This window comes from Euphorbia lathyris, chromosome 2, assembly GCF_963576675.1.
Source record: "Euphorbia lathyris chromosome 2, ddEupLath1.1, whole genome shotgun sequence".
NCBI classification, from domain to species: domain Eukaryota; kingdom Viridiplantae; phylum Streptophyta; class Magnoliopsida; order Malpighiales; family Euphorbiaceae; genus Euphorbia; species Euphorbia lathyris.
The window spans coordinates 2,913,809-2,927,945 of record NC_088911.1 but is presented as its reverse complement, the minus strand read 5'-3'; the positions used below and the strand labels follow the sequence as shown (position 1 = coordinate 2,927,945).

The 14,137-nt window shown below is 33.6% G+C and overlaps 1 protein-coding gene across 1 annotated transcript; it reads left to right on the top strand.

The window, feature by feature from the left end:
* Nucleotides 1–2,200: 2,200 nt before the first annotated feature.
* On the top strand, nucleotides 2,201–11,211 carry LOC136220783 (uncharacterized). The gene is made up of 10 exons (XM_066008570.1): nucleotides 2,201–2,405; nucleotides 2,487–2,694; nucleotides 4,040–4,165; nucleotides 4,243–4,404; nucleotides 6,074–6,203; nucleotides 6,710–6,751; nucleotides 7,647–7,985; nucleotides 8,842–8,884; nucleotides 10,274–10,351; nucleotides 10,526–11,211. The coding sequence occupies exons 1-10, from the start codon at nucleotides 2,314–2,316 to the stop codon at nucleotides 10,602–10,604; spliced, it is 1,299 nt and encodes a 432-aa protein (XP_065864642.1). The 5' UTR covers nucleotides 2,201–2,313; the 3' UTR covers nucleotides 10,605–11,211.
* The last annotated feature ends 2,926 nt before the right edge of the window (nucleotides 11,212–14,137 follow it).

Below are 14,137 nucleotides of genomic sequence, written 5' to 3'. Positions count from 1 at the left end.
GTAAAATTAGGCCAACTTGCCAATATTACGGGTATAATTATGTCCTTTATGAAGTTAGAGAATAAATTATTCTTCGTAGTTATTATTGATGGTATATTTACATCTTATCCCTTTAATATATTACATAATTAAACTGTCAAACATATTATTTTATTTTTAACAACGGTCTTTTTTTCTCTTGCAAAGTAAGCAAGTTTACAAATTTGATAGAGATGAAGGGGGCGTTTGGTTGCTCATTTTCATTTTCCAGTTTGTTTTTCTTCAAAATGGAGAGTTTTAGGTGTTTGATTATTGATATCTTGTTTGTCTTTTACACCTGAAAAGTAGCATTTTACAAAAGCATGGAATATCTGCTTTTTGGAAAACCATTTTTTTTCTAACAACAAACAACAACGACAAATAGTAGGTAAAACAAACGGACCCGAAGTATAAGTTTGCCCTTAGCGAGAAGTGAAGATTTACTTTTAGTGTACGAATTTGTACAATTTTATCTCTAATGTTATCAAACAAGATCAACTTTACTCCATACCTCACATAAAATTTAAATAGACTGATTTGAAAGTTATTCCCATACAAATTTATCGATAAACTAGAGTAGTTTCGTGCATTTTAACAGGTTGTATAGTTTTTCTTGAAGTGCAAAGTTTCCCTAACGTACGAAATGAAATAATTTTATCCATAATGTATCCAAACAAGATCAATTTTTTTTACCATTGCTTAACATATATTATAACCAGACCGATTTACTATTATTTGACCTGTTATTTAACTGTCATATTGAACATTTCAAACAACAATTATATTTACAATATTTATTTTGTTACTAATATAATTAAAAAAACCCGGCCAAAATGTAAATATTTTGTAGATACAAGGTGATCATGAAAATTGCCTAAAATATTTACTAACCAGTATAAATAACTTGCTAAAATATACGAAACTATTTTAGTTTGTCGACAAACTTGTTTAGAAGATCTGATGTAGCAATCGAATAACTGTCAAATTAGTTCATTCAAATTTTCTATTAGATAGTGGTAAAATTGATATTGCTTGACAATATTAAGCGTAAACTAAATATTTCATATGCTAGGAGTAAAACTGCAATTTCCGAAAACTATCGAAGTAAATTTAGACCTTATTAATTGGTTTTTCAAACTAACAAAGAGGATAATGTACAAATTGGCCCCTAATGTTTTTTTTTGGGAAGTGCAAGTTTACCCTTAACATATGAAATTGTGTAATTTTACTCATAACATTGTCAAACAATATCAAATTTATCCTTACCTCACAGAAAATTTAAACATACTATTTTATTATTATTTAACTTGTCATTTAACTATCGCATTAGACCTTGCAAATATTAATTATGTTTAAAATATTTATTCTGTTACTAACACTGTTACAAATAACATACCGAAATAACAATATTTAAGCCTATCAGATACAAGTTAATTACAAAAAACTGCATAAAATGCTTATTGTGTTATTAAAACATGTATAAACAATCCGTCAAATTACACATAACTATTTTATTTTATCGAAAAACTTATTTGAGAGATCTGATGTCAGTTCAAATTTTCTATTGTGTAGGGTAAAATTGAACTTGCTTGATAACATTAGGGGTAAAATTGCATTATTTCATATGTTACAGTAAAACCGCACCTCCCCAAAAACATTAAGGGAAAATGTGAACGTTATCCCTAGACCTGTTCATGGGTCGGGGTCGGGCCGGACCTATTGCGTTTTTAGATAAAAATGCTCAATCCAAGCCCGCTATTAATTTAGGGAGGTTCGGGTAAATCTGGACTCGGGCTTAAAAATCAAATCTTAAACACAACCCATATAAACCACCTAAAAAAATATATATAATTTTTAATTATAAAAAATAAAAATTATACTTAAAATTAAATATTTAATATATAAATATATAAATTTATTAATTAATATTAGTAGACGGGCCAAATTGGACCGACCCATGCTATTTTTATTAATCCAAGGTCCATCCAAAAAATAGAATGGCTTTAACGGACCTGGGCCTAAGATCAATTTTCATTGTCCAAACCCGGTCCAAAAGACACGGGTCTGGGCGGGTACCGGGACCCGTGGACAGGCCTGGTTATGCCTAACAAAGTGGAAAGTATAGTTACGTAATTGCCCTCTCTGTTTTATTCTATTTCATTTTTAATTCAATTGCAGGGACGCGAACCGGTGATTCGCGAGCCATTTTTCGTTTATTGGCACTGAGAACTCCTCTCTCCTCCTCTCTGGTGCGGTGTTGCTCGGAAACAGTAAGTGGAGTTTTGTTCTTTTACAATGGAAGGTAAAATTCTTTCTCGCTCAAGTCGCAAACGCCCTTTCCTTTTCCTTGAAGACTTGGAAGACGACGAATCCAACAAACCCCCAAAGTAATTTCACAGCTCGCTCTCTTATTTTCTTCGAGTCTTTATCGTTTGTTGGTCATAAATTGGATAATTTCCGTATTTCAGGCAGAAGAAAGTTAGGTTTCCTAAAGGGAGGAAGATTAAGCCAGGGGACGAAGTACCTGTTGATAGGCCTAATGTTGAAGAAGCTCCTGTTGACACAAAAGAAGCTCGTTTGGCTGCTCAGGAGCGTGCAAAGCGCCGAAGTTTGATCACAGCTGAACTTTTTAGTGAAGAAATCAACGATGCTTCTGCTGCTGAAGTTAATTATGAGGTGAGTTTTTGTTTTGTGTTGTTTATTTGGATTATTATAGTAGCTTAGGAGTTTCTTTGAAGCAATTTTGATTTGATAAGTTCGTCTGTTGAACTTTTAGGGAATTGTTTGTCCATAACAGTATTTATATGACAGAATATATTTTAACAATCTGTCTGCATTCGTTTTTCGAAATAAGGCATTTTAAGGTTAATAGAAAACCTGAAGCAGCTTAGGGCTCCTAGTTTTTGGATGACTTTGAATTGCGTCTCATAGTGAGGGTTTTATTTTGGTGGTGGTGTGTTTTTACTTGATAAATGTAGTGAAAAGGGGTATTGCCATGTTACAGGTTGAATGTTTTGAAGGTTATAAGGGAGGTTATATGCAGGTTTGGTGCATTACTGCATATAAGCAAGCAAATGGAGATCATTGAACTATGATTTCAACAATACAAAACATGTTTTGGGTATATCAGTTATCATGTGATGGAACAAGGGATTATATTTGGGATAATAATGATGAGATCTTTAAAGCTTCTAGCTGTTATATATAAAGGTAATTGTAAATTGGATGAAACTTGAAGTGCTTAATAGTTAATAATAATGACAAGCAGAATATCAAAGCAGGAGAGCAATAAGAAAGTAAAAATGCTAACTATTGCAAGAAGAACTGTCTCCAAAATTAACTAAAGTTATCAAGTTTTTGCAGAATCAACTCAAAATAATTAAGTTCTGCCTTGGTCAGAAATAACCAGTAACTCATAATAAGGTTTAAAAAATGTTTAAACAGTATAAGGGTTATCACTTTTCAAGTAATAGCAATGAAGTAATTACTTATAAATGACCACTTTGTGGATATGGTAAGTAGGAAAACAAACAGTACTTGAAGTTAAACCTGATTCTCCTTTCATAAGTTGCATAACAGTATGAGGGTCGTATTCAGTGAAATGTTACTTTCACTGTAGTTGCATATGCCCTAAGCTGCAGCTTGTTGGCTCCTTTATTGACCTGCACTGCTTTGCACTGCTTTGCATTGCTGCTGATTTTCATATTATCTCATTTTTTCTGTACAAGCAAGCTCTAGGTTATCTATATCTACCTATGTTTAAAACCAGAAAAGCAGTGTTCATTCTATCTAAGACTTGGAAACTTGAACTGTATAAGTATTTTATTGCTATAGTATGTGAGAGATTGCTAGAGCCGTGAAGTTTATAAGGTCCTGTTATGCTTTTTTGAATGGCAATAAGTAGGAATACCTATTTTTTCCTGAAGTGACAGAATTTTCTTTCAGTCAAGATATATGTCAGATTCATCAGTAATTGGGACAAAGGAAAAGATACGCAATGATGGGAGATTTCTTTTGGCAGGAAAATGAGAATTTTGTTGACGATGGGATTCAAATAGAACCTTTTAACCTTGACCAAGAAAGAGAAGAAGGCTATTTTGATGCACAGGGGAATTTCGTTGAATATGTAAATGAGAAACAAATCAAGGTAAAGCTTTGTTTTGAAGTGCATTCTTGTATAAATAGAACCAGATATGTTGATGATATGGATGGGGATTCTTGTAGGATGCTTGGCTTGATAGCATTGAAGTTGATCCACGATATGCTGGATTAAGTTCTGCGGTATCATCAAAGGAAGAGAATGAAAATGATGCCGTTGACCTTACTTCTGAAGACATTGGAATGATAAAGAAGCGCATTGCTAGTGTGCTTGAGCCAGGAGAAACGGTAATTTTTTTCATTTGATTTTGTTTATTTGAGAATTAAACATGATATGAGTTCATATTTTCATGTTATCATATTTTATGCTTAAGAACAATCAAAGTACATCATTTTGAATTTTATACATTCTGTTTTTCTTCTTAAATTAAAAGCAGATTGGGTAAATTGATTTATATAGTGAGTAAAGTTGGTACTTCTTAGTTCCATGTTCTGGTGTCTTGCAGCTTAGGTTAGTGACTCAAACAAACAGAAGTGCGGACTAGTCAATTCCATATCTATTCTTTGTTGATAAATAATAGCAACATCAGTTTCATTATTATCAATTTGATATCTGGTTGGATCCACATGAGTAACTATTAGAGAGACATGTATGTGTTCTCATTTCCTCCAAGGTTGTTGGGGGTACTTGCTCATAAATGTGTGAACCTCATATCTATTCATGTAAGGATACAACAGTTGAGCTTTTACTGCCCTAATTAGGAATCACATAATGAATTTATGAATCACATTTATGTGTACAAGGGGCCAATAATTCAAGACTGAATCATTAGAAATAAACATTTATTTCAAGTTATTTTGGGTGTAGACGATTTAATAGAGTCGTATTTGATGGTGTCTCTTTGTAAAATAATCATCTTTGATGTAGAAGGTAACTCTTCGTACTCGAGCACTTGAAATTAACAATCATTGGGAGTTCTTTGTAGTTTCGGATATTGAAAAATAATAGAATCCAATTTGATTAGTCTCTCTATATGGCTAAATTGGGGAAGTGGGGGATAGATTGAGCAAGTATGATGGCTATGACCAAATTCTGTTGATCCAAATACTAATAGTGGTCCTGGTCACCAATCAGGTTAGCAGCTCATATTGATTGTAGAACATTTGATAACTTAGCGGTCGGAAGTTACACCCAATATGTAAAATGACTGATAAAGACGTTTATATAATATTGTATATTTTGTATAGTATCTAAATTCAGTCACACTACATATAATATAAACATACTTAGTTTAACATACTTCAAATATTTGTCTAATCAATAGTTAATTATAAGAACATTAGAAGTACATATTAGAGTTATATATACATGTTTGAAACTATGCGTAAAATACCGTACATGTATATTTCACTTGTATTAAGTTTCATTTTAATATTCTTATTAATTTTGTAATTATAAATTATATTCTTTCTCGTAAAGCTGAGATTTTAGATTTTCATAAACAGCTAGCTTTGGTATACATCCTGAATGATAGTGGTTGGAATTTCAATTATTGTTTTTGTTTCAGTTCTGCCCAATGCCTTTTCTTGGCTGCACAGTGTACCGGGGTAGAGCCTTGACAAAAAACAGTAAAAAAAACCTAGTGAAAACATTATATGTTACCGAGGAATGCCTTGACTCAGACTCCCAAGCCCAGGCGAGGCGCACAAGGCCAGAGCCTTTTAAACTGCACCTCGCCTTGTGCAATCAAGGCTACTATCTTGAGCCTTGCGTAAGGCGCGCCTTTAACAACTATGCTTGGCAAATTAGGGATCCTGCTGTCTGAGAAAACCATATGTTACAGATCTTTTACTTCAGAGTTCAATCTAATTTGTATCATTCATATGATGATGATGACGCTCACTGTGTTAGGTGCACTGCAACATTTGGTATGACCCAACTTCATTTTGGTGACAGGTTTTGCAAGCTTTGAGAAGGTTCAAAGGCGGTTCAAACAAGAGGAAAGAGAAAATGTCAACAGAGACACAGCTTCTATTTGACCAGCTAACTGAAGATGCAAACAAGTTATTGGAACATGGTGAATATAGTAAGTGCTTCACTTCAGATAATTGAGGGTACACTTGAGATGTTTTCAGTTAGATGTACTGGAGAAAATTCACACCACGTATAATACTCTTTCTCAATCATTTTCTCTATATTTAGGGTAAGTAATTTATCAGTCCTCACATTTTTACCCAACTCACTGTTTAGTCCTCTTATTTTAATAATACACTGTTTAATCCTTAACTTTTTGTTCTATTAAACAGTTTAGTCCCTCTATAAGAGACTAAACTGTTTAATAATTCAAATATTTGAGAGGCTAAACTGTTGAATAGGACAAAAGTTAATGACTTAACAGTGTATTATTAAAATACGATGACTAAATAGTGAATTAGGTAAAAATGTAGGCACTAATAAATTATTTACCCCATTTAGGGTAAATAATATTTATCTACTGTCATCACAATCTTTGTAACTTGTTCTGTCTCCTGGTTATCCCCTCTCCTTTATAGCCTTGCTAAATTATTAATTACTCACTGTTCCATTCTTCAGATGTTTACCATGACAAACAAGAGGTTTTCAAGCGAGAGGCAGGTTGGTGTCATTCTAGCTTCTTGTTTTCTCTGTGTTAGTTTCAGCAATCGTGTATTTTTTTTAAGAAAACCACAAAAGGTTATAGTTTGTTCCAGAGAACTATTTGCATATGTTTCTGTGGGGTATTCTTTTCAGATTTGAATTTGTTCATGCATTCTGGATATGATGATATTATGTGTCAAATGTTGGTGAATTTATTTAAATTCCCTCTCCCTTTATATAGTCGACAACGTACTTTTATGATTGTCAGATTTGTTCTGTGTGTTGTTCCTTGTAAACAAAAAAAGATTCACCTTTTATGTGTAAAATTTGGCTATGACCTACTTTTATGATTGCAATCAAGACTAGGGCGGTAATTGAGCTGAGCAGAGTTATGGCCTGCTCAAGCTTGACTCATTAGAAAATTGACGAGCTCAAGCTCGAGCTCAACGTCCTTTTCGTGAGCTGCTTGCGAGCAAAGCAACTTGTTAATTCCGAACTTTGCTCGCGAACTCATTAATTATGTTCATTTGAAATTTCTTTAACACAAAACTACATAGTTATGAAACCTACAAAACTAAAGTTTACATAAAACTATGTTGTTTTACATTTCCCCCTTTATAATCGAGCTTGTTCATGAACCTTTAATCGAGTCTGCTCACGAGCTTTCCTGCCGAGTTTCGCCGTGCCCAAGCTCGGCTCGTTTATAAATCGAGCAGAACGCCAAGCTGCTCATGAGCGTCTCAGCTCATTTACAGCACTAATCAAGACATACGTCTATGGCTTTATTAATGCATGATTTGCTCTTACAATGGAATGATGTCTTATGATATGACTAATCTTGATTATTAATTAGCTGTTTTCAAATTGTCATTCCCTGTCAGATTATTACATATCTGTCCTATTTTTTTTTCAGAAGGATATGAGAAATTAGCTCTAGCTAGAGGGAAGGACATATCTTTAAGCACAGGCCTGGAGGGTTCTGATTGCAGTATGACGGACTTATTGTCCAATGTTACAGACCTTGGAGCATCTTCTTCAATTCTGTCTAACTCTGACGTGGGAGTCTCAAACCCAAATGCACCTGCTGCAGAAACCTCCAACAATGATGCTGATGGATTTGACATGTTTGGAGATGATGATGATGATAAAACGGTTGCTAAGCCATCTTCTGAAAGCAGTACTTTGGCTTCTGGCTCTCATTCTAGTGGAGTCACTCAATCATCTTCAGATGGCCTGCACCTTGTTCCTGGATGTAAGCTATTATCGCTTATTTGAGTTAAAAGTTTGGCTTAATACATCTTTAGCCCCATGTACTGGTCTAAAAAAGTCAACTGTCTCCCTATACTTTTAAAATGTCCTATCTATCCCCTGAACTTGTTTAAATCGACCTATTAACCCCCTAAAATACACTTGGCAGAGGAAGGAGATATTTTGGAAAAGTTGAAATGTGTACCCTTGGATAGATCACTTTAAGAAAGTTAAGGGGCTAATAGGTACCTTTGGGAGAGTCAATAGGTCACTTTAAGCAAGTTCAAGGGTAAATATAATTTTTCAAAATTACAAGGGGGTAGTTGACTTTTTGGGACAAGTACAGAGGGCTATAGATGTATTAAGCCTTACTTATTTATAATAATAATAACTTGGCTTAATACATTTGTTGCCCCCTGTACTTGGCCCAAAACTTCAACTGTCCTCATGAACTTTCAAAAGTTCCAAATGACCCCCTATTCTTTTCCAATTGCATGCTGTAATCCCCTATTCTTGTCTAATTGCATTCAGAACTTCAACTGTTCCATGAACTTTCAAAAGCTTCTAATTATTTGGCATTTTCTTTTTTACACGTGTCGAGCACTTTTACACGTGGCGAGCACTTTGGCACATGGCAAAGAGTATCTCCCATTTTTTGCATCCAACAAATTCTATTGAGAAATATGGGGTTATTGAATTGGACAATAATAGGGGTCATTTGGAAGTTTTGAAAGTTTAGGGGGGCAGTTGAAATTTTGGGCCAAGTACATAGGCCTAATAACTTTCTCATATTAAATTACATTGATGAAATGGTAATCATAATCCATTACTTGATTGGCTTGTTTTCCTTGTGCTCGCAGCTGGAGCTTTGCAAGATGATTATGTTTATGATGAGACCTCTGGGTACTTTCTCAATCTCATGAAATGTTCTTTTCCAAATGAATTGCGGTTGGATTCCCTGTGCTTTTAAATAATTGTTGTTGTTAGTCTTTTACTTGTTATACTCAATTCCATGTTTATGGCCCTAGAGAAGTGACCTGACCTCAGGATGTACTTTTGTGTCTTTATGAGCTGCCTCTGGCCCTTTAAGTAGTTTTTGCTTTTCCTATTTAAATGGAAAAAGAAGAAGAAGCATTGTAGCTTTGTGCAGTGTGTGGCATTAGGTATTATGGAATTAAGGGTCAAAATGGTTCTTAAAGTTGGCAGTCGGGATCATTTTAGTCCAAATTAAAGTTTGGGTATCAACTTAGCCCTCAAGTTGGCAAATTTTGACAACTGGGCCCAAGTTTTATAAATTTTTGGTATTAAAACTGATTGTATCTTGGGGCCAATTTGTCAAAATTTGACAACTTAAGGGCTCAGTTGATACCTAAACTTCGATTTGGGCTAAACTGATTATGACTGCTAAGTTTGAGGGTCATTTTGACCCTTAATTCCAGGTATCAAGCAGCGTATTATGGTCATTATTCCTTGCTGGAAATCGGTTTCAAATATTTGAAACGAGTATGATATAATACAGATAATTGAAGTAGTGGTTCTTGAATAATTGCCAAAAAATCCCTCTTAAACTATAGATAAGAGCTTGCTGTTGGGCAAATTACAACCATAGTACCTGAACTTTCCCTCTTTTACACTTTGGTACCTAGATTTTATTTTTGCACAAAAAAATATGGTCGTGGTGGGTCTTGTTCTAGTATGGGAAGAAATTGTTTTAGACAGGGAAGAATAAAAAATGAAAGAGAGAATGAGAAGATTAGAGATAGAATGGAATGACTAAATTGTCTTTACAACTTAAGTGGGTCCCACATATAAGTAAAAGACCTTGTCAAACTATGCCTCTTGTTCAAAAATGAAGTTTAGGTACGACAGTGTGAAAGAAGTTAAAGTTCAGCTACCATAGTTATATTTTATCCACATTTTTAATGGTTAACGGGTTGTAGCAAAATGAAATCTAGGTACAACCATGTAAAAGTGAAGTTCAGGTGCTATGATTGTAATTTACCCTCTTCCTGTCACTATTTTCGTGGCTTGAAACATCTGTAGTTAAGATTTTGATAATCTATTTTTATTTCTTTTCTCAGTTTTATCTTTTTTTAGTTTCTAATCTTGGCAAGTGTTAATAATTGTCATCCTCCATTGTATTTTGGGGCTGGTAGATAATCAATCAAGTCATGATTCTAGCAGTTCCGTATTTCGATTATATTTCTTTGAAGCCCGTGGAAAAACGTTAAGTGTTGGCTTTTGAATTTCCTCAAGAAGTTGATTGACATTAATTTTCCATTATTCCTCCAGGTACTATTACAGCAGCAGTTCGGGTTACTACTATGACGCATCTACGGGACTGTACTGTTATGCCGCATCAGGCCAATGGTAATAACTTTGCTGTCTGATTTCTGTTGATTTCTAAATGTTTCTTCTTTTTTAATGTCTTAAGCCCTTGAGTTTTTAATTTGGTAGTTAGGCAAGCGCTCCAAGAAATCTGAGTTCCGAACATTAATATCGGTGACCTAACTGATTCTTTTTGTTTTATGTTCATTTGCTAAGGTACTCGTATAATGGGGAGACTGGAAAGTATGATGAGATCGCTGAAGCTGCATCTAATGCAGATGGAAACAGCATATAACGCTTTTTAATCTTTGCTCGAGTAATTTGTACTTGTATAATTAACCTTTGCTCGAGTAGTTTGTACTCATATAATTAGGAGACTGAGAAATCCTCGAAGCTCGGAAGCTGCATCTAATGCAGATGGAAACAGCATGTAACGCGTTTTAATCGTTGCTCAAGTAGTTTGTACTCGTATAATCAGGAGACTGGGAGATATGATGAGATCCTCGAAGCTCGGAAGCTGCATCTAATGCAGATGGAAACATGTAACGCGTTTTAATCTTTGCTCGAGTAGTTTGTACTCGTATAACTAATCTTTGTTCAAGTAGTTTGTACTCATATAAATTAGGAGACTGGGAGATATGATGAGATCCTCAAAGCTCGGAAGCTGAATCTAATGCAGATGGAAACAGCGCCTCGAGTAGTTTGTTGTACAGCCTACACATGGAAAAGTTGTGCCGTGATGGAAGGATATACGTAGCGTCTTTGGACAGGAGTACTAACATTTGTTTTTATGATTTCATTAGCCAAAATCATAAGATTGTGAATGGATATCCAAGTTTGGGATTTTGAGGAAATACTAAGTTTTGCAGGTTTCAATTTCATGTAGTTTTGACTTGGATTAATCTTTGTTATGGAAAAAATCTACATTTATAATCCGGTATATTGTACAACCTGTCATGTGTGTATACAGGTTTTTAATCTACTGCCTTTGATCTTATAATCTCTTATAATTTTTTTTTTTTTTTTGCTCTAAGATGAGATTGTGCATATATTTATAATTTTACAAGTCATTTGAAAGTTATGTCAAGTTGGAAAGTGTTTTATCTTAAAGGTGACTAGGCCACCAATGTAAGTGATTTGTAAATAAACACAACATCCAGTTGTGAAAAGTTATGTAGAACCATACCTGACATCTGCTTGAATGTGATGGAGGAATTTTAGGGAGACTGTGAGGGTAAAGTTTAAGGAGGATCAAGTCTTTCTTAAGACCTTCAGGGCCGTTTGGTAAGATGTAATGGGCTTTGTAATGGAATGTCCATTACATTGAAGGGTCATTACCATGTTTGGTTGCGTTTTAAAATTTTGTTGTAATGGAATGAGAAATCCATAGATTAAATTTTGTTTAACAACTATTGTAATCCCCATTACATAAAAAAAAATGTATTGAATTTTTATTACATCCAACAAGTAATCCTAAGTTCTATCTTTAAAGTTTCATCTAACTTCTCATTTGTCAAATCTCACTTCTCATCATTCTCAAAAACGCAAAAACTAGAAAACCTAAAAACGAAAAAAAAGCAAAAAAAACAAAAATGAAAAATAAGAAAATGAGAAAATAGAAAAAATCGGTGAAAATGGAAAACGAAAAATGAGAAAAATGTAGAAAAAAATTACTATGAAAACATGGAAAATTATATACTAATTTCACGATTTTCATGTTTTTTTTTGTTGATTTTAATTATGTAAATAAAATTTTGCGATTATATTTAACTAAGCAAACATAAGTAATGTAATGCTAATTACATTTCATCATGTTTTTAACCAAACATGGTAATGGAATCGTCATTCCATTACATTACAACTTTGATTACATTACATTGCATTACGTCATACCAAACGCATCCTCAGGGATTGTGACCTTCATGGATTGTGCTATTATAGAACATCTTTAAGAGTCTCTTAGAATACTTCTAGTGCTTATGACTTTCGTGTTACTTTAAGGGATTTGGTAACAACCAATCTTGTTTACCAAAATCAGTAACAACCATTTCTCTCCCTATTTCTACATTTTAGCCCCGCCTTTTTGTTACTAAAGAAGTTGCTTTTTTTGCTTGTAAAATTACTCGTCCAGTCTCTGTTTTTTAATTAATATTTTTTTTACTAACAATTACTCTAATGTGGTGATATCTTTCATTGTCATGTATGTTTAGATGACACTCAAAGTTTGTTAACACCATTATGGTGCTATTAAAATTTGAGAAGAGGATTAAAAATCAACTCTGTGCAACCAAATCGGTTGTTACTTTCTACCAATTGGTTGTAACCAAGCACTAGAGAGCTTATTAACAAATATAGTTTGTTACTAAGTTTGGTTACAAACTTTTACTCTCTAGGGCCCACCTATAAAGCATAAAGAAGATCTTTTAGTGTGTAAATTACAAATCCAACTTTATTCTTTTATTTTTTTAGGGCAAAGTACAAAAAAAATGCTCGTGGTTTGCCTTATTTGCAAATAGAGGTCCGTGGTTTAAAAGTTTGCAAATAGAGGTATGCGATATGCGTTTTTTACAAAACAAAGTATTTAAAATTAAACTTTTAAATAATTAATGACAATTAAGGCCATTTTTTATTTTATTTTTTCAATTACATTTATATCTTGACAAAACACAGATTCTAAAATTAAATTGCAACTGTGTAAATAAATTTAAATATCAATTTAGTTCATAAACTGTCAAATTAGTAAAAAAGTAAAATTCTACCATATTATTTATTGTTTCGATGTAGAAAGTTATTTTTTCAGAGGGTTATGTTTTACCGATATGTACAAATAATTTTTTTTAAGATAAAAATGTCATTGGTTGCAATCAGAACGTAATTGTGTAATCGTAATACTTTGTTTTGTAAATAAAACATACTACAGACCTTCATTTGTAAACTTTTAAACCACGGATCTCTGTTTGCAAATTGAGCAAACCACAGACATTTATTTCGTACTTTTCCCTTTTTTTTACCTTCAAAATTTTTGAAGTAACAAATGCTCTCTAATGGGTTGTAACTTTTGGGTGTAAATTATCTCATGTGGCACCCCCAAGTTACAACCCCCCGTTATAGATGCTCTAACAGTTTTTTAGTGATTCCTCAAATCACTAAGAACATCTCATCCTCTGTATGAATAATGTGCCTCCTTCCACTCCTAATCCCTCATTATTGTTGGAGATAATCTCCGTTTCAGTGTCCATGCAACATAGCATAAAATTGAATAAAACCTCCCCTTTCCATTTCCCAAAATTTTATCCAACAAAAAATTTGGCCCAGCATATTTTCTGTACAATTATGCCAATGCAACAAGCAATTGAACTCTACATTTTTCGACAAAAATTTATTTCCCTATTTCTCAAGTTTATTATTTGACATTATACGTGATCATCTCTCTCATTTTATACATTGAGAAATAAATATTTATTTCCCTATTAGCAAGCTCTTGAGCCAAACTTTAATCTGCACTATCTTGATTCGTTTATGAATCAAGCCAACAAATCGTGCACATGAGCGGCGAGCTTTGATCGAGCCGCTCGGCTCGGCTCATTTATTAGAAGCATGTAACTTGGGTCCAGTTTTCTCTAAAATGCATTCTAATTAATATGATCCACAAATAATAACACATACACATATGTTGCATGGAAACTCCTCTCCAGTAGAGTTTCAACATTTCCTATTCGTTTCCATTTATTTTCCATTTACATCATCATTTCCTAGCTATAACTTTTATTAGAAATAATATTTTCTATGCAACATAACATAAAATTATTGAATAGAATCTCTCCTTTC